The sequence below is a fragment of the Piliocolobus tephrosceles genome, unplaced genomic scaffold (assembly GCF_002776525.5).
Source record: "Piliocolobus tephrosceles isolate RC106 unplaced genomic scaffold, ASM277652v3 unscaffolded_35235, whole genome shotgun sequence".
Lineage (NCBI taxonomy): Eukaryota > Metazoa > Chordata > Mammalia > Primates > Cercopithecidae > Piliocolobus > Piliocolobus tephrosceles.
In genome coordinates this window covers 19,292-39,818 of record NW_022319016.1, presented here as the reverse complement: position 1 = coordinate 39,818, position 20,527 = coordinate 19,292, and the positions used below count along the sequence as shown (strand labels likewise).

At 42.7% G+C, this 20,527-nt stretch overlaps 1 protein-coding gene across 1 annotated transcript; it reads right to left on the bottom strand.

Annotated features, from left to right (window-relative positions):
- Positions 1–2,363: 2,363 nt before the first annotated feature.
- On the bottom strand, positions 2,364–20,016 carry LOC113222794 (fasciculation and elongation protein zeta-2-like). The gene is made up of 4 exons (XM_026452407.1): positions 19,695–20,016; positions 12,127–12,235; positions 4,475–4,591; positions 2,364–2,531 (listed from the first exon to the last, which is right to left on the bottom strand). The coding sequence occupies exons 1-4, from the start codon at positions 19,964–19,966 to the stop codon at positions 2,364–2,366; spliced, it is 666 nt and encodes a 221-aa protein (XP_026308192.1). The 5' UTR covers positions 19,967–20,016.
- Between the last annotated feature and the right edge of the window lie 511 nt (positions 20,017–20,527).

The following is a 20,527-nucleotide window of genomic DNA, read 5'->3' as shown; positions in this document are numbered from 1 at the left end:
TTCAAGGAAGCAAAGCAGAGCAGTCACTAGGAATAACTAAACAAACACCTATGTAATCAATGCCAAAGAGCAAAAATTATATTCCAAGCAATTAAATTGACTGTGTGTGATCTTCTCAGAATTCTAAAACTTCTGGAGGGCAGGTCTGAGTAGCAGTAAGTGGGCAGGTGAGTCACTTCTCAGCTTGCTGGGAAGAAAGTCTAACGAAAGTTTTTACTTGTGCAAATAAATCATTCCATGAATAATACTTCAGTCAAGACTGTGAAGGCTTGTACATGGAAAAGAACAAACACAAAAGCAGAGGGAAAGTACAGAATCCACCTGCTGACAAGAAACTGCAAGCCGTTCAGCAGGGTTCTGGGATATCTCTGAACAGGAAAGGAGTTGATCTGAAAGAATTAAACTAAATACATACTTAATTACATACGCCCCAATCTGTGAATTTTGTTGAAAATTGGTGATATGGTTTGTATCTGTGTCCCCACTCAAATCTCATACTGAAATGTAATCCCCAATGTTGGAGGCGGGGCTTGCTGGGAGGTCACTGGATCATGAGGGCAATTTCTAACAGTTTAGTACCATTCCCCTGGTGCTGTTCTCATAACAGAGTTCTCATGAGACCTGGTTGTTTAAAAGCATGTGGCACCTCCACCAGGCCCCCTTCCTCCTGCTCCAGCCATGTGAAGATGCCTGCTCCGGCTTTGCCTCCTACCATGAGTAAAAGCTCCCTGAGGCCTCCCCAGAAACAGATGCTGCCAGGCTTCCTGTATAGCCTGTGGAACCATTAGCCAATTAAACCTCTTTTCGTATAAATTACCCAGTTTTAGGTGTTTCTTTGTAGCAGTGCAAGAATGGACTAAAACAACTGGGAAGACAAAGGGGAACAATATTCCCTGAAACCCCATTTCAATCTCTTTTCAGCACTTCTCCCCATGTGAGAGATAGGACACTGTTAAAGTCCCAACCCACAGGGCCTCAGAATGTGGAGAGGGGGTCTTTGAAGAAGTAAATTAAGGTTAAATGAGGGCATTAGGATGGGCCCTAACCCAGTATGACTGGTATTCTTATAAAATAGGGTGACCAGAACACAGAAGAAAGACCATGTGAAGACATAGGGAGAAGGCAGCCATCTGCATGTCAAGGAGAGGCCTCTGAAAAAAACCAAACCCGCCAACACCTTGATCTCAAGACTTCTGGCCTCCAGAACTGTAAGAATATAAATTCCTGTGGTTTAAGCCACCCACCCTGTGGTACTTTGTTCTGGCAGCCCTAGCAAACCAATACAGATTTCAGTATCTATATCAAGTATCAGGACTGTATTTGGGAGTCAGGACCTTAATGCCATTTAGCCCGTGTCTACAGAAGCATGGTCAAATCAGACCATCTGAAAGACTTTGGTCTGTCTAACCATCTGTAAGTTGAAGCCATACAACCAATGTTCTTTAGGTAACTAAGCTTCGGACTGGGCATGCCATAAAGATAAAACTAGGTGACAACACGGGTTGAGCAGATAGACTCTGTCACTGCCTATTCAAGGAGGAGACCAGTCATATGGCAATGATTAGATACACACCTTCCTTCCAACCGGTCTCAGGCTCTTCACAGGCTGGTTATAGTTATTCAGAAATTTTTCATGAAAATCAACTGTAGAGTTTCTAGAATTAATTATTCTCATATACGTCAAACAGATCCATGGTTCCCAAAATTCTTCACAGTAACACATAAGACTATTTGTATAGACAGGAATTGCATTTGACAAAGAATTACTGAATATCTATTCTACACTTCAGGTATGATGGGGTTTGTTACAGACTCAATCGTGACCTCTCCAGATTCATGTGTTGATGTCCTAACCCCTACTACCTCAGAATGTTACAGTATTTGGAGACATGGTCTTTAATGACATTAAAATAAGGTCATTAGGATAGACTCTAATTCAATATGGTTGCTGTCCTTATAAGAGGAAATTTGGGGCTGGGCATGGTGGCTCATGCCTGTAATGGCAGCACTTTGGAAGGCTGAGGCAGGTGGATCATGAGGTCAGGAGTTCGAGACCAGCCTGGCCAACATGGCAAAACTCTGTCTCTACTAAAAATATAAAAATTAGCCGGGCGTGGTGGTGGGCACCTATAATCCTAGCTACTTGAGAGACTGACACAGGAGAATTGCTTGAACCCAGGAGGCAGAGGTTACAGTGAGCCAAGATCACGCCACTTCATTCCAGTTTGGGCCAAAAAGTGAAACTCCATCTCAACAACAACAGAAAAGCAAATCTGGACACAGACACAAACAGAAGGGGATTAAATCAAAGCTTTCTGGAGATGATCATACTATATATTTGATATAGACAAAAAGCACAGAAATCATTGATTTAAGCAGGCTCCCTTACTCTCTTCATAACTGCTGGTACTAGACCTCTTAAGAGTTTGAATTTCCTGGGAAAGCATTGAAAGTCGATCTGACTGCGTAGGGGTTTCATCATCTTCTGGGTCCGGTGATTCCTGCATCATTTCTTCAATTTCTTCAATAACCTTCGAAAACATACATACCACTGTTAATCAAATAAACAAAAGGAAAATGATCTAGCTGGAACACGGTGCTCACCTAAGGCACCCAGAGCAGAAATGCACTGAATGCTCCATTAACCAATGATGTTCAGGTGTGGATGCTCTGGATAATCAAAATTTTGATTGTAGGAGTGAACATGGTTTATCAAGAAAAAATTACAATATACTAAACACAAACCTAAATAGAGTTGAATTTACTGTGTCCATCATGGTTCAGAAGGCCCTAACATGTCTAGCAAAGTCTAGGAAATCGCGCTACAAACACATAATAATTTACTTCAGACACGCCAGAACCAGATCATAGAGTAATCGTTAGAAGAAAGCAAATAACAGAAAATTTACCGTAGACATACAAGTGCTCAATTTAAACGTATCTCTTCAAAAATTCTGACATAAAAGTTAGAAAATACAATAGTACAAAAAAAGTATATATAAATGGGAAATTACCTCCATGACAGCAAAATATTCTTTCAACAGCAGAAAAATAATTTTATATATTAATTCAATGAAAAATAAAGGGATTTTTTGAATTACTTAAAAAGTAGAAGTCCAAAGAGAAAAATGCTGTGAAAAGCAGAAAAACTTCAGAAATACAATTTGCCTTGAAACAATGATCTACTGTCTAGTACAGTGCTGCTCAAATCTTACGACAGTGTCTTGCCCTGTTCCAGATTCTAAAAGTTGAGAAGGATATAGAACTCAGCGAAAATGTAAAGGAAAGCCAGGAAAATTACTCAACAGTTAGAAAAAAGGACCTAAGGTAAAAAAAAAAAAAAAAAAAAAAAAAAAAATTAAATTAAATACAATTAAATGAAAGAGTAAGACATCATGAGCATATTTACCATGCTTCATGAATTAAAAGTTTAACAGGTTAACATTTCCAAGGAAAAATAAAGGCAAATCTGAAGGAGATGAGATTATGTTAATTAAGTAAGAGTCTCCAAAACAGGCAATATAATATGGCACAATGAGCCACTCAAGGATCCTACAGAATCTGTTATTCTAACCCTTAAAAACAGGGAGAGTTTATGGTATTAGGCAGGTCAGTGAGGGCACAATGAATTCTCAAGGTCATGTCTATCCCTAGATTACCCTCTACCTCAAAACAACCCTCCAACCTACTATTACCTTGCTTTTTTAAGCACCACATTCTTTCCACGCCTAGAACAATTCAACCACAGATATGACTAAGGAGGATCCAAATAACACAATTTTAATGTAAATTTTTAATGTACTCCTCCCAAGCTTGCCACAATGTATCTCCTTACTGACCTTGTCTTTCCAGCCTAAAAATAGAGTGTGGTAGAATTCACAGTCCAAGTAGCCATGGAACATTTTATTTCAGGAAGAAGTTCTGGCATCACATTTCAACAATACAACAGAGGTGGGAAGAGTATTCAGAAAATGAGAAAGCTGATTCGACTGGTTTTAAGTGAATACGGGGTTGACCTTATTAGCACATTCCACGGGAATAATGCTCACTTCTTTCTGGGGCACACAATATGTTACTTTAATACATGAGAATGCTTTTTACCCAGGGATTCGAAGATACTAAATAATTTCTACACAGATACTTTACAGTTTGTCCATGTTTGGGTAAATCTAAAGGAACAAGGAAATTCACAATATTTTTCTGGTTTGGGGTTACGCGATAACCTTTCCTTGGTACCTTGCTATACTCTTCAACAAGGCCTATGTTGGAAATCTTCCCAACTCACATAATCCCTTCTGCTTCAGGTCACAAATACTTATTTTTCTCTGTGGAAGAGTTAACTATTAAGCCTGTATAACCAAAAAAAAATAGGAAAGATAAGTAAACCAACAGCCATCCTTTCCTGTCATAAGAAGAAGTCATTTTTCAGCTCTAGAGTCTCCTTTCCCTGCGTTGCTGAGTATCTCCTCTATACCTGGTCTGCCGTGAAGAGGGGCTCATCACTAACACAGGAGACGATGATTGAGTGCATATCCAGCTGCTCTCTCAGCTCTTCATCATCTGACGTATCAAAGAGCAAACTGTCACTTACCTAAAAACAAAAATACCCATCATTAAAAGCAGGACATCCTGATCAAAACAAAGTTAACAGCTCTGAGTAAAAGAGGCTGCAGAGAAAAGCAACTACTGAGAGCTTTCCCTCGAGAGGGAGAAATTATTACAATCACTCTGTACTAGGCAATGAGCACATATTCATCTTGAACAGAAATGAGAAGAATGTAGAATAAATATGAAATCGCTAAGACGCTGCATAAGGCTGCTATAAAAGCTGACAGATATGCAGAAAAAATACAGTATTTGTTAGCAAGTCACAGGGCATTTACAGTGAATAGAAGGGAGAATATGGGTAGGTTTAGCAATAAACAGTAAGACTGGTAGATGTTAACATTCTAAAGAAAACATAAAAGTTAGATACTTGCAAACTAACTTCTAATATTTGAGTAAAAGATGATCAGGAGAATGGCGCGTAAACCCGGGAGGCGGAGCTTGCAGTGAGCTGAGATCCGGCCACTGCACTCCAGCCTGGGCGACAGAGCCAGACTCCGTCTCAAAAAAAAAAAAAAAAAAAGATGATCAACTCCCTGAAAGGCGGGATCTGTCCATGAGCGTCACACTTAGCCCTTCCAATTGCACATTTCTTCTTAACAAAAACTAACAACCCTAGGCTCCAAGAACATCTTTAAACCTAACTGAGCTGGTGATTCACCACTCACCTCCTCACCACCTTCCACCCTGCTCTGCGCTCCAGGAGGTACGGAGGACATCAAAGGATGCCCTTGCTTCTGGCTTCCAGGTGGGTTCAACCTACTGGCAGACACTGGGAGACTGCAGGGTGGGATGGTGAGGGCTGGGCATGTATTCTGCTGTCTTCCTCCCTGTCAGACTGTCATTTGTTGACTATGGCTCTTCACCAAAGCCATAGCTCTCATTAGCAGACTTCTCCCACACAGCCCATCTCCACAGTTTCTGGTCATCTCTCCCCCTCCTTACCTCTTCACGTCCAGGACAGCTAAAGTACCAGTTTCTGTTGCCAGCCTGGGGGACTGCACCACATCTACTTAGTTTCCCTTAACTCTGCCCACACCAATATAAACAGCCCCCTTAATAATGACTTAAGAGTTTAGTACCAGTACTGATTGTAAAAACTTGGCCTGAACACACTCAGCAGATTAAAATGAACAAGTGAACATCTGTCTATCATCTACCTACCTGTTACGACATGACCATTCAAGTGCTGAATGGAACTGAAATTAGAACTCTATTCCTCAGGAAGGATTAGCACACACTGAGTTCCCAAAGAATGGGCAACAAGGATTCCGTTAGAAGCCACCATGTCATTCTATTACACAGTGTATAACTAAAATGATAAACTTTTACCTGGCAAAATTATTTACCCATGCAAAGGATATATATCTAAAGCTGAGGACACAATGGAGTGGATGTAGGTCCCTAGTGCTTCCCTAGTTCTTCATAACATGAGCATCTGGAGACTGCAGGCGAACACAGCCTACAGAGTAAGAAACCTACAGGTGAGAAGGGCCAAGGGAAGAAGCACTGGCATGTCGACTTTCCAACATTAGACTGGGAGAAGAGCCCCATCAACACTGCAGGGTCCACCTACAACCCTACAGTGCAACTCCAGGCTCCTGCACAGTAACGATATCCCTTCTCATTTTATTTCTTATTGCACCATCAGCCTAGCGAAGGCCTGGCCATGGCCTTCAACACACAGCATCATGAACTCAGAACACTGTGTGGAAAAAAGAAGAATCTAAAAGCTTCCAGGGAGGGACAAAAAAAAAAAGCACATCACATTAAAAAGATCAGGAATCAAAATGTCATGTGACTTCTCAATAGCAACAATAGATGCTAGAAAATAATCAATGTAACTTCCGTATTAGAAGAAATTCCATCCTAGAATCCTATATCCAGCTAAAACAAGTAGGCAGGGGCTTAGGATAAAGACATTTTCAGACATACAAGTTCTGAAAACACCTCTCATGTGCCCTTTCTCAAAAAGCTACGAGAAGGAAAATGAAAAAGAAAAAAGACATGTGGTCTAATAACAAGTGACAAAGAGAATTCTCATAATGATAGTAAAGTGAAAATCCCAGAATGACGACTGTAAAGCTAAACTAGAGAGTAACACTCAGATTAGAATTGTTACTGCAGAGAGCATGGAGAAGAGGGAGAGGTGAGTGGGGAGGGAGAGCAGAATGACTAGATAGATTACCTGGTGCAGTCCATTTACTAAAATGAGTTCTATGGCTCTACTGAGGCTGAAATGGTCAGCTAATTATAAACTAAATAAACCACAAAAAGGCAGTTAGTATCCTAAGAAAAAACCGAAATAGAAAAAGAGAAAATTTAAATATATCAAAATGGGTCAACTGCACATTAAAAAAGTAAATATAAATGATGAAGATTAATTCAACCCCAGATGTTGATGTAATTATATTGGGAAGATGGGGAAAGGGAAGTTTTTGGGAGGCTATGGTGTCAGGGGTTGGCAAAGGACAGTAAGAGAGCTAAACCTTCACTCTCTGGGTAGAAAATAAAGAAATAAAGTCTAAAATTGAGAAAATAATACCAAATACAATGACATGAGCATGTTATCTGCTAGAAGAAACAGCTGATATTTAAAGTGGTCACCTCTGGTAAGGAGAAATCAAGGATGAGGTAAGTGGAGCAGACTGCCTTTTCATTTAAGTCCTATAGTTCTAATTTACTCTTTAAACTATGACAGCTGTTCCTTCAACAATTTAATGTTTAAAAGAAGGAGAAAGATCAAGAGAGTAGGCTCTTGATGAGAGGGGATGTATAACTTCAATATTGTAGAAGATGAAAACGTGGTACACTGTTATCACAAAGGCGTGTCGATACCATGGAGTAGACCTACCGATTAGCTTCATCGATCCTTTAAGACACTTCAAACACTTTACACCGCCTTCCCAATCACTCTTCCTATGTTTCAGCTTGAGGACCATGATTTTGTTTTCTTTTTCCCCTTCTGGCTTATAAATACTAAAAGTTTTAATTTTAAAATTAATCCAGGGTGGGCACAGTGGCTCATGTCTGTAATCCCAGCACTTTGGGAGGCTGAGGCGGGTGGACTGCTTGAGCTCAGAAGTTTGAGAACAGCCTGGGCAACATGGTGAAATCCCGTCTCTACAAAAAATTAGCTGGGCATGATGGCACATGCCTGTATTCCCAGTTATTCAGGAGGCTGAGGTGGGAGGATCACTTAAGCCCAGGAGGTGGAGGTTGCAGTGAGCCAAGATGGCACCACTGCGCTCCAGCCTGGACAACAGAGCCGGACCATGTCTCAAAAGAAAAAAAAATTATTCCTAAGGCAGCCCACGTTGCCACGGCTCACACCTGTAATCCCAACACTTTGGGATGCCACGGTGGGAGGATCTCTTGAAGTCAGGAAATCAAGACCACCCTGAGCAACACAGTAAGACCTTGTACAGAAATATACAGAAATATTTTTTCTTAAAATTAGCCAGGCATGGCAGTGCTCCTGTGTAGTCCTAGCTACTCAGGAAGCTGGAGGGGAAAGATCGCTTAAGCCCAGGAGTTGGAGGCTACACTGAGCTATGATGGCGCCACTGTACTCCAGCCTGGGCGACAGAGGGAGACACCCTCTCAATCTATCAATCAATCAATCAATCAAATTGCTTCTATGGTAATGGAAGATGTTATTATCTTATTTCTACTCTTAAAGGTATAAAGATGCATACAAAAGTCCGTGTCCTGAAAGAAATGTACATGGAAGGAGAAATACAGCACAGAAGATGTTCTTAAGCTGAAATGAATGAGAAGCATTCTATCATATAAGCATATTCAAGAATGGCACCAGATTTAGAATAGGTTTATGGCCAAAACACATGAGTAATAACAGTAAACTATTATAATAAATTTCCATGACAACAGAAATGATCCCAGATCATCTTTCCAGAGAGAGAGCCAAGTCCATTCCCCACAGAGACGGCATATGCTAAGAGCTGGAATACCTTTCAGGCTTTGCAAACTAGCCCTGGCTGTCCTGGGTATCATTATTCACTCTCCCATTCGCCATAAATGTGCCTTCTCTTTGCCAAGCATTCCCATCACTCCTTCCAATGCCAGGGTTAGATACAGACCTGGTGGTACTGTTTCCCTGTATAAAACTGAAGATACATCAACCGGAAAAAATGTGCCCACGTAAGAATGTGAAAGATACCAGTTGCCTTACTCTAAAAAAGACCTATCAAATTTAGAAGTGTGCCATCTTAATCTTCAAAGAAAAATTTTAAACTGCAATCTAGCAAACTAGTTTTCCTGAATGTTTTTCTCACTTGAATGCAAAAAAAAATTCCTTTTGTCAAAAAAAAATTTCTATAGACTTTGTTGTATAAGTAAAATAATCTAAAGAATGCTTTCAAAAGGTAAATTTTACTTAGCTTAATCATGGCACGAATAGAGCACCAGGTGGCAATGGTAAATACAGTAACTTTGCCAGGTTAAAAAAAAATGTTTAATTGTATGCTGTGTAATAGCATGACGTGGTGGCTTCTTACACAGTCCTTGTTGCCCATTTGTTTTTCAGAAACTCAGTGTGTACTAATCCTCCCTGAGAAACAGAGTTCTAATTTCAATTATATTCATCACTGGAATAGTCATGTCACAACAGAGAGATGATAGGTGAATGATCACGTGTTCACTTGCATCTGCTGAGTTTTTCCAGGTAAGGCTGTTTTTGATTTTTTTTTGGGGGGGGACAGAGTCTCGCTCTGTCACCCAGGCTAGAGTGCAGTGGCGCGATCTCAGCGCACTGCAACTTCTGCCTCACAGGTTCAGGCAATTCTCCTGCCTCAGCCTCCCGAGTATCTGGGATTACAGGCATGTGCCACCACACCCAGTTAGTTTTGTATTTTTAATAGAGACAGGGTTTCACCGTGTTGGTAAGGCTGGTCTCAAACTCCTGACCTCAGGTGATCCACCCACCTCGGCCTCCCAAAGTGCTAGGATTACAGGCATGAGCCAACACACCCGGCCAGTAAGGCTTTTTAATGTCAGTACTTGCATTAAACTCTACGTCATTACTAATCACTACCATGGCTATATCATTACCCTGGCATTGAAAATAACATTCAAAAGGCAGCAAAAGGGAGCGACTTCCCAAGATGCAATCTAAGAACAATACAAGATATATACAGCAGTCCCTCAGTATCCAGGGGAAATTGGTTCCAGGATACCCCAATACCAAAATCTGCAGATGCTCAAGTCCCTTATATAAAATGGGGTAGTATTTGCATATAACCTGTGCACATCCTCCTGTAAATTTTAAATTATATGTAAATTACTTACAATACCTAATACAAGGTAAATGGTTTATAGTTATTATATTGTATTGGTTTTTTATTTTTATTATTTTTTATTGTTGTCATTTTACTGTGGGTTTTTTTTTTCAAGTTTTTGAATCCACAGTTGGCTAAAGCAGCAGATGCAACACCAGAGGATACAGTGCACCCACTGTACATTTAGTCAATGAAATTGGATTAATGTGTCTCATTCATGCTGCTAATGGGCCTGTCTTTGAAACTATGAATAAAAACTCTTCTATGCTATTTTTAATATGTCAAAAAAGTAGTACCCATGGACTGGTTTTGGTGCATTCTGCATTATTTTAAATAATATAGAAAATATTTTTTTACAAGCTTTCTATCATGATCTCTGGCCCTACAGTTTCACCAACAAGGCTACTCACTTATTCACTCAATAAACAGGTATCTTCATATTTACTATGTGCCACGAACAGTATAGTTACTATAACGACAAATATAAATACCTACCGGGAAGTCACAACCTAGTGACACACCCAGAAACATATGATTAACAAGAGAAGGCAGTGGTCATTTTAGAGACAGGGACAAAGTGCTCTGGGGACTAGCACCCATGAGACAACAAGACTAAACCCCGTGGCACAGATAAGTCCTTTCCAAGTTCACAGCCCCACAAGTGCCATCAGTTCCTACAGAGCGGAGTGTGTTTTCCTTCCGTGCAGGGATTTAGGCCATGGCTAAATGACCATCTGTCAGAGATGCTGGAGGTGGGGATTCCCCCCAAGTGAGAGGCTGGATTAAGTGTCCTTTAAAGCCCCTTCCAACTCTAAAATTGTATAATTCCATGAGATCAGCGAAGGCTAAAACAGTAATAGGAAGCTTCAGAGAAGAAAGGAAACTTGAACTAAGCCCAAAATGATAGCCAGGACCTAAGTAAACATAAGACAGGGCAAAAGATCCCTCATTTTGTTCCTTTTCATTAAATGTATGCCAGGTCAGTCTGCAAAACTTAATGGGATTAATGATTGGCACATCAGGAAGATTTCCATCGCTACTGAATACTGGGAAATATAGCCAGAATTCTACATTTTACTAGAAAATAATAACAGTAGGCTTTTCTGATTACATATATAAGAAAATCCTTTTAACAAAACATTAACAATACGATTTAAAATACTGACAGGCCTACTGCACTACACTCCCAATAATCACATAATTACACTTAATGAAATACAGAGCACGCAAGATCTGGCATGAGTTTACATTATTATTTGATAAGGAACTTATACAGCCTGAAATTTAGATAACTTGACTGTGTTTCTCAACAGCTTTAAACAAAGTTAACACTGTGATTTTGCATTTCAAGTAATTCTCTGCCCTTTTCTGCCCCCCCACCTGTCCTATCACTTGTGCTCACACTTCTTAGTCAAGGCATCTTCACTTTATAATACCAGGACATACACAGGAGCCCTCAAGAAAGATAAGGTAGCCAAGACCATATTTAAAAAGCCAAGAACTAAATTGTCTTTTAAAGGTTCTCTAGTATTCACAGGAATACAGTCTCCTGACAACATATCATGTCTAGCAGGTCACTACACTCATTCAAAAGTTAACTCCATGTTGAGATTCCAATACCCTCAGTATATTAAACCAAAAGCTAGCATTTTTACTGAGTGTTTCAGTGCATCAAAATTTTACTGAGTGTTTCAGTGCATCATTACTGCCAGGCGCAGTGGCTCATGCCTGTAATCCCAGAACTTTGGGAGGCCAAGGTGAATTACCTGAGGTCAGGAGTTCAAGACCAGCCTGGCCAACATGGCGAAACCTTATCTCTACTGAAAATGCAAAAATTAGCCGGGCGTGGTGGTGCATGCCTGTAATCTCAGCTACTCAGGAGTTTGAGGTGGGAGAATTGCTTGAACCCGGGAGGCAGAGGTTGCAGTGAGCCCCTGCACTCCAGCCTGGGCAACAGAGCGAGACTCCGTCTCAAAAAAAAAAAAAAATTGCAATAGAAATTTAGCTACACGTACAAGAGTGAGTGTGCTGGAGAAGAACTGGAGGAATGTGCCAGCGAGGTAATGGCCCTAGAGCCAAGACAGCAAGACAGAGCCACCCCAACTGCCATAAGTTCAGAAATGAGAGGCAGGTCAATGAATCTGAGTTAAGCAGAAATGCTGCTGTTTTAGTTGTATTACCAGCATGAGTTATTCAAACTCTGTTGGTTCAATTCCTAACTTACCCCTTTTTCTGAGAGGTTCAGAGTAAGCAAGTGCAAGGTCCTAGTATGCGATGACTTCCAGTCTACAGGCATCACATTCCCATAATTATCCGTCAGGGCATTCCAAATCCTTAAAAAGAAAAAAGCTACAATCAATGAAAATTAACATTCTGTACGTCTTTCTCAAACAAATATTCAGTGAAAGATGATCACCAAATGTCAAAGGAGAAAAACAGAAAGCACATTGTTTCTCAGAAAAACATCAACAAAGTAGAGTCTCCTAAACAAAAACTAGGTGAAAAATCACAAAACTGGGCTGACAAGAGGTCCTAAGGGAAGGTGAAGACGTACAGAAAACTCCCAATAGGCAACAGGCAACACTTCCATTGTATTAGGTGCTAGGCGCTGTTCTAAGCAATTTACATGTATTAACTCACGAAATCTTCAAAAACAACATTAGAAGGGGGAACCATTATTATCCTCATTTTACAGATGAAAAAACTGAAACACAGAGAGGGTAAGAAATGTTTCCAGGGTCACATGAGTAATAAATACAACTGTGCAATACACTTCTTTTTCTGTAACTTCAAACACACAGACCATTTCAAAAAGTGAAAAATCTCTCTCAAACAAAAGGTTTGTTATCTTTTCTGGAGAAAGAATTCACTCTCAATGTGAGAACAGGATTTAATATCTAATTTGTAATAAAGAAGCTAAGCACTAAGGCAGATACGATGAAAAGGAGAAGGAAAGGGAGTTCACAATAAAATGCACACAGGCTCTATCCAATGCAGTTACCTGACCTTATTACCCAACAGCATTACAGGGAGGCAAGAGGGTAAAATGGAAAGGGCATTTGACTGAGACTAGGGAAACAAATGCTTGTCTCTATCCTTCTTCAAACGAGTTATTGGCCAAGCCCCTTCACCTCCCTAGGTATCCTCTGCCCTTCTATAAATGAGAGACCTGGACAAGAAGCAGATACTCCTTCCAGCTCCATTACTCTAAGCATTAATTCAAAAGAGCTGTATTGAATAGAGTCCCAAACCACACCAGATAAGAACACCAAACTCAAATTTCATGACCAAAATTCAGGTTTCAATACTAAAGTAATAATCAGCACAATAAAACATGATGTTTTAAGAATTAAAGTTCAGAGATGCAATTGACTTGAAATCTAATTGGGATAAGTAAAGTTAAACACTAAACAGATGAGCTACTTACTAGCTAGAGGTATACACAAAGATGTCATGTAGAAAAAACACCCTAAAATGTATATTAGGTATCTAATTGTGAATAAGCAATAGGCTTTCTTTCCAAGTGTGTAAGACACTAAGATACAAAAACAATCCTGGTTGGGACATAAACATAAGAATGAAATTTTTTTTAAGTTCCGGGATACATTGCAGGACGCCATGGTGATTTGCTGCACCTATCAACCCATCACCTAGGTATTAAGCCCAAGAATGAAAATGTTAAAATACAGACATAACATAATAACAAATAGGGATTGGCTGCTAAAAAGAAGCAGCAATAGGACTGCAAATGCTAAAAGCGTAACATCCCAAATGATGTTTGGCTTTAAAATGCACATTAGGGACAGGCCTGGTGGCTCATGTCTGTAATCCCAGCACTTTGGGAAGCCAAAGTGGGAGGAGTGCTTGAAGCCAGGAGTTCAAGACCAGCCTGGGCAGCAAAAGGGAGACCCATAGCTCTATAAAAAAAAAAAAAAAAAAAAAAATTGAATTGGCCAGGCCCGTGGCGTGTGCCTGCAGTCCCAGCTACTTTGGGAGGGGTAAGGCAGGAGGACTGCTTAAGCCCAGGAGTTCAAGGCTACAGTGAGCTATGATGGCACCACTGTACTCCATCCTGGGTGACAGAGCAAGACTCTGTCTCTAAAAATATATAAATAAAATAAAAAATAAAATTAGCCTTAATAAAAATGTGAACCCAAAAAGCTCTAGAGAACTAATTCATTTACCCAGCAAAGCTCCCATATGCATGGTCCACTCCTATTCTCCTCTCTGTTGAAATCACATCTCCTCTAATCCCCATGAAGTAGAATTAGAGGCAATGTCTGCAGACCGCTAAACTTGCTGGGTTTCTGGCTCATAACCTCCTGGGTAAGAAATTTTCAAACACTGAATAACTGACTATATAGTCCATTTTCATGCAGCTGATAAAGACATACCCCAGACTGGGAAGGAAAAGAGGTTTAATTGGACTCACTATTCCACATGGCTGGGGAGGCCTCAGAATCATGGCGGGAGGAAAAAGGCACTTCATACATGGCAGCAGCAAGAGAAAATGAGGAAGATGCAAAAGCAGAAATCCCCGATAAGCCCATCAGATCTCATGAGACGTATTCACTATCACGAGAAAAGCTCAGGAAAGACCAGCCCCGGTGATTCAATTACCTCCACCGGGTCCCTCCCACAACACGTGGGAATTCTGGAAGATACAATTCAAGTTGAGATCTGGGTGGGGACACAGCCAAAACATATCATTCTGCCCCTGGCCCCTCCAAATCTCATATCCTCACATTTCAAAACCAATTATGCCTTCCCAACAGTCCCCCAAAGTCTTAACTCATTTCAGCATTAACCCAAAACTTTACAGTCCAAAGTCTCATCTGAGACAAGGCAAGTCCCTTCCACCTACAAGCCTGTAATATCAAAAGCAAGCTAGTTACTTCCCAGATACAATGCGGGTACAGGTATTGGGTAAATACGGCTGTTCCAAATGGGAGAAATTGGCCAAAACAAAGGGGTTACAGGGCCCATGCAAGTCTCAAATCCAGTGTGGCAGTCAAAACTTAAAGCTCCAAAATGATCTCCTTTGACTCCAGGACACGCTGACGCAAAAGATAGGTTCCCATGGTCTTAGGCAACTCTGCCCCTGTGGCTTTGCAGGGTACAGCCTCCCTCCCCACTGCTTCACAAGCTGGTGTTGAACGTCTGCGGCTTTTCCAGCCACATGGTGCAAGCTGTAGGTGGATCTACCATTCTGGGGTCTAGAGGACAGTGGACCTCTTCTCACAGCTCCACTAGGCAGTGCCCCAATAGGGACTCTGTGTGGGGGCTCCAATCCCACATTTCCCCTCCACACTGCCCTAGCAGAGGTTCTCCATGAAGGCCTCACCCCTGCAACAAACTTTTGCCTAGGCATCCAGTCATTTCCATACATCTTCTGAAATCTAGGAGGAAGTTCCCAAACCTCAATTCTTGACCTCTGTGCACCCAAGGGCTCAATACCACATGGAAGCTGCCAAGGCTTGGGGCGTGCACCCTCTGAAGCCACAGCCTGAGCTGTACATCAGCCCCTTTCAGCCACGGCTGGAGCAGCTGGGACACAGGGCACCAAGTCCCTAGCCTGCCCACAGCAGGCGGACCCTAGGCCCAATCCACGAAACCACTTTTTCCTTTTTGGGCCTCCAGGCCTGTGATGGGAGGAGCTGCCATGAAGGTCTCTGACAAGGCCTGGAGACATTTGCCCCCATGATCATGTGGATTAACATCAGGCTCCTTGCTACTTACGCAAATTTCTGCAGCTGGCTTGAATTTCTCCCCAGAAAATGGAGGGGTTTTTTCTATTGCATAGTCAGGCTGCAAATTTTCCCAACTTTTATGCTCTGCTTCCCTTATAAAACTGAATATCTTTAATAGCACCCAAGTCACCTCTTGAATGCTTTACTGCTTAAAAATTTTTTCTGCCAGATACCCTAACTCATCTTCCTCAAGTTCAAAGTTCCACAAATCTCTGTGGCAGGGGCAAAATGCCACCAGTTCTCTTTGCTAAAACATAACAAGGGTCACCTTTGCTCCAGTTCCCAACAACTTCCTCATCTCCATCTGAGACCACCTCAGCCTGGATTTTATTGTCCATATTGCTGTCAGCATTTTGGGAAAGCCATTCAACAAGTCTCCAGGAAGTTCCAAACTTTCCCACATTTTCCTGTCTTCTGAGCCCTTCAAACTACTCCAATCTCTACCTGTTACCCAGTTCCAAAGTCGTTTCCAGATTTTCAGGTATCTTTTCAGCAACGCCCCACTCTCCTGGTACCAAGTTACTGTATTAGTCCATTTTCATGCAGCTGATAAAGACATACCCAAGACTGGGAAGAAAAAGAGGCTTAATTGGACTTACAGTTCCACACGGCTGGGGAGGCCTAAGAATCATGGCAGGAGGCAAAATGCACTTCTTGCATGGCGGCAGCAAGGGAAAATGAGGAAGGAGCAAAAGCTGAAACCCCTGATAAGCCCATCAAATCTTGTAAGACGTATTCACTATCACGAGAATAGCACAGGAAAGACCAGCCCCCATGATTCAATTACCTCCCCCTGGATCCCTCCCACAACACGTGGGAATTCTGGGAGATACAATTCAAGTTGAGATTTGGGTGGGGACACAGCCAAACCGTATCACTGACTATAGACCTAATCCTGGTCAGGAACTTGAGTAGAATACACTAGCAGGTGAAGACAATCCAGAATTTGAGGCATTTGCTTTGTCTGCTTATTTGCTCCTTCTTAAACGAGGCTATAAGAAAAAGGCACATTTGCTTCTAAGGAATACTTCACTTAGAAGCACCTGTCGGTGACTTTGCTCTTCCAAGAAAATGAAAGCCAATTAACAGTCTCCACTAAGGTCAAAACAATGGTAGTTGGAAGGACACAGAGGCAACTCTAGTGAAAGATTTCCAGAATTCTGCAGTCAAGACATATGAACTGCCTTCATCTTTATCACAAAGCATTACAACCAGTTGTAAACGATGGTCAGGACAGCTCTTTTGCAAGGAGGTCAAAGTCCTATCAACATTGAATCCTGCAGAATACTCTTATAAGTAAAACCTCAGTAGATAATACAATCCATATTTAACCAAAACAAAAGCTGAGGCTCAGAGAAGTTAAATAAAGTGCCAGGGGTCGGGGAGGGTTTTGGGGTGATTCAAGCACATTACATTTATGGTGCACTTTATTTCTATTATTATTATATTATCATATATAATGAAATAATTACACAACTCACCATAATGTAGAATCAGTGGGAGCCCTGAGCTTGTTTTCCTGCAACTAGATGGTCCTATCTGGGGGTGAGGGGAGACAGTGACAGATCATCAGGCATTAGATTCTCATAAGGTATCTGCAAACTAGATCCCTCACCTGTGCAGTTCTAAATCCTATTAGATCCTACCTAATGCTGTGGCTGATCTGACAAGAGGTGGCTCAGGTGGTAATGCAAGCAATGGGGAGCAGCTGGAAATCCAGATGAAGCTTTGCTCACTCTCTCAACCACTCACCTCCTGTTGTGTGGCCCAGTTCCAGTACCGGTCTGTGGACCAGGGGTTGGGGACCCCCCTGACCTAAAGCACAGCAATATCTGAGTAAAACAATTATCAATTCTACCTAGTGAAAAGGGGGCTGGAACAGATTATCAAGCAATGGTATGTTTCTGTAATATAAAAGAAACAATGCCAGTGATGACCAGGTCCCAACTCCTGAAAAAAAAAGAGATTTCTTATGCATTCCCAAGTCAAGAGACACGAATTACCACCAACATACCATCTACTAAATACCATTAACAAGAGCAACAACATATTTTTAAGCAAAGGCTAAAATAACCTACTTTCCTGACAGTCTAAGTGAAATAAAGTCTCGTAATGATCTACATACAATCCTCTAATTGACTTAAGTCAGCTACTCTTGATAAACCCAAATACATAATAAACCTACACTAATTTTTAAATCCAGAATGTGTCCCGGGTTTAGTGATTCAGAGTATCTAAATCTACATACACATAAAATTATCTTCTCTTTGGAAACAGGCTTCCAAAAATGTCATCTTTTGCTACTGACTGCATGCACGTGTGTATAAAATCCAATTCTAAAATTTTCCCTTCTCCACACCTGGGCAGAACACAGTACAGAGGAACCAATAAAAGGAGATAGTCTCCAAACACTGGTGGGCCAGCGCCACTGCTCAGCCATGTTTACAGGCCCCACTCCCAAAGCTGTCTTTTCAAGCTTCCTACCTTATTCCTGATAAATCTGTTTGTTTCACAGAAGGAGACAATCAGGCTGGAAACTCCTTTCCATGCCTGTAACTCCTGCCCTGTCTCTCAAAACTTCTTCCCTAACCTCTAAGAGTCTCTCCATCCCATTAATGCTCTGAAAATCCATTCCTTCTCATGTCCTCATTTTTGAGACAAAGTCTCACTCTGTCACCCAGGCTAGAGTGCAGTTGTGCGATGACGGCTCACTGCAACCTTCGCCTCCCGAACTCAAGTAATCCCTCCACCTCAGCCTCCTGAGCAGCTAGGTCCGTGGGACCACAGACATGTGCCACTAGACTCCATTAATTCTTTAAATTTTCTTGTAAAGACCAGGTTTCACTATATTGCCCAGTCTGGTCTCGAAATGTTGGAAGCAAGCCATCCTCTCACCACAGCCTCCCAAAGTGCTGGGATCACAGGTGTGAGTCACCGCACCCAATCTGATTCCACTCATTTTACCTTCAGCCTCTCCGGAGGCTCCTCTCCCCCTATATACACAACATGCTCAAGTTCCCTTACTCTCACCATTCCTATTTACCTACTTTTGGGGGTAAGACCATGGTACCTAATTACAACTCTTAACCAAATTATAATTGCGGTTCAGGGAGGTTTAAAAAGTGCCCTCAGGAACTCTGCGCCTCCCCTCCCCCAGCTTTCACAAATCCCCATGAACCTCCATCATTGCACTTAGGTGATTCTGTAATTATTAATATTACTTGTGTATGCCTTGGTCTCCCCACCAGACCGTGCGATCGTTACCATCAGTAAGCAGGGCCCTTCGTTTTCGTCTCTGTGGCGGCTCGCACTCTACCAGGGCTCTCGGATGGGTCCCACAGATTCCTGTGCCCTAAATGCTGCCTCGCTCGTTGGTACTTATGCACAGACAATATACTCCACCTTGAAAGTAAGACTTTTTTCCACCTGCCAGGCACACTCCCACTCATCAGTCAGATCGTTTGCACATTTCTCTATAGTCTTTCCTGACTCTCCCCCAGACATACGCTTTTAAGTCTCCCACATTTGGTGCATATAACCATTGCAGCACTAATTACATCCATACAAATATTTGTTTACACATCTATCTCCCATCCTACGTCGTGTCCTAACTTGGGAGGGACAATGTCCAGTCGTTTTGGTGTTCCCTGTGCGAGGCGGCGCCTGGCACTCAGCAGGTGCTTAATAAATGCGACTTGAGTGAATGAATGGCGACACACGTGCCCCGAAAGATGCCGTCTCAAACTATGGGCTCTGCACTGGCGATTCCCCTCTAAAGCAAACGAGGGTTTGGTATGCAGGAAGGAAGGCGGGAGGCACCGAGGCGGAGGTTTTCAGGGCGCTTGGCGGACGGGGGGCAGGGGATTTAAATCGCTGGGCGAGCAGAGGCCGACGGCCCGAGGAGGGAGGCGAGAGGGCGGGGACTCCCGCGTCCATGGAGGCGGAAGGAGAGCGTGGGGGAGGAGCTGCGGCCGGAGGGCCGGCGGGTCGGGCGAGGGGCAGGGGAGGCTCCCGCCCGCTCCCGGCCAGGGCCCGCACTCACTCGTCCCCCTGCAGGAGGCTGCACTCCGTGATGGGCCGCACGGCCGCCCTCGGGGGCTCGGCGCCCGGATCCGAGGGGCGGAAGCACAGGCTCAGCTTCTCCTCCAAGCTGCAGGCCAGGGCCGGGAAACCGTCGGCGCCCCCGCCCGCCCCGGCCCCCGCCCCCGCCCCCGCCCCGGCCTCGGGGCTCGCGTTACAGTTCTCCTGGTCCAGGAGGCTCCGGGCCGGCTCCTGGAACTCATAGAAATCCTGCCAGTCCCCGTCCGCCGCCATCGCCGCCCGGAGCAGTCGCGCGCCACCCCCCGACCGGCCCAGCCCGGCCCCGCCCCTGCCCGAAACCCCGCCCCCGCCCGCTCCCCGGCGGACAGATCCCAGGCTGTCCCATCCCTGGGTTTCCGCGTTGCCCGAGTCTTCGTGTAGTTGAACGCGGTGCTCCTAGAAACCCAAGACCTTAACTGCCTTGAGTCACTTCCTATATTTTCTGTCATTTAGGAATAACTTCCCTCTTAGCGTCCCTTATTAGAAACCTGACCTAAATGTGGCTAAAATAAAGGACTTCTTTAAACTTGCGACCTAATATCAGATTACGCCCCGAAAGTCGTTTTCCCCAAGGTAACCCGCTCCTTTCCTAACTTGTCAACCAGAATAACAGCCAGAGTCACTGGGAAATGTTTAAGTGGTACCGAAATTCATTCCTCAAATATTTTGGCTCTCACATGCAAAGCACCTGCTAGAACCTGCAGAACATACAAAGATAAATAATTATGCTAGTTAACATTTGCAAAGCACTTAGAACAATGTCTAGTAGTAGATACCCTATATGTATGTTATAAC

Bases quoted from the DNA above. Each gene is read 5' to 3' on its own strand.
- LOC113222794 (XM_026452407.1), bottom strand. From the start codon at position 19,966: ATGGCGGCGGACGGGGACTGGCAGGATTTCTATGAGTTCCAGGAGCCG. The intron at 4,592-12,126 runs GTAAGTTAGGAA...TTTTGTTTTTAG, and splicing joins TGAACCTCTCAGAAAAAGGG to GTAAGTGACAGTTTGCTCTT. The intron at 2,532-4,474 runs GTATAGAGGAGA...ATGTTTTCGAAG, and splicing joins CCCTCTTCACGGCAGACCAG to GTTATTGAAGAAATTGAAGA.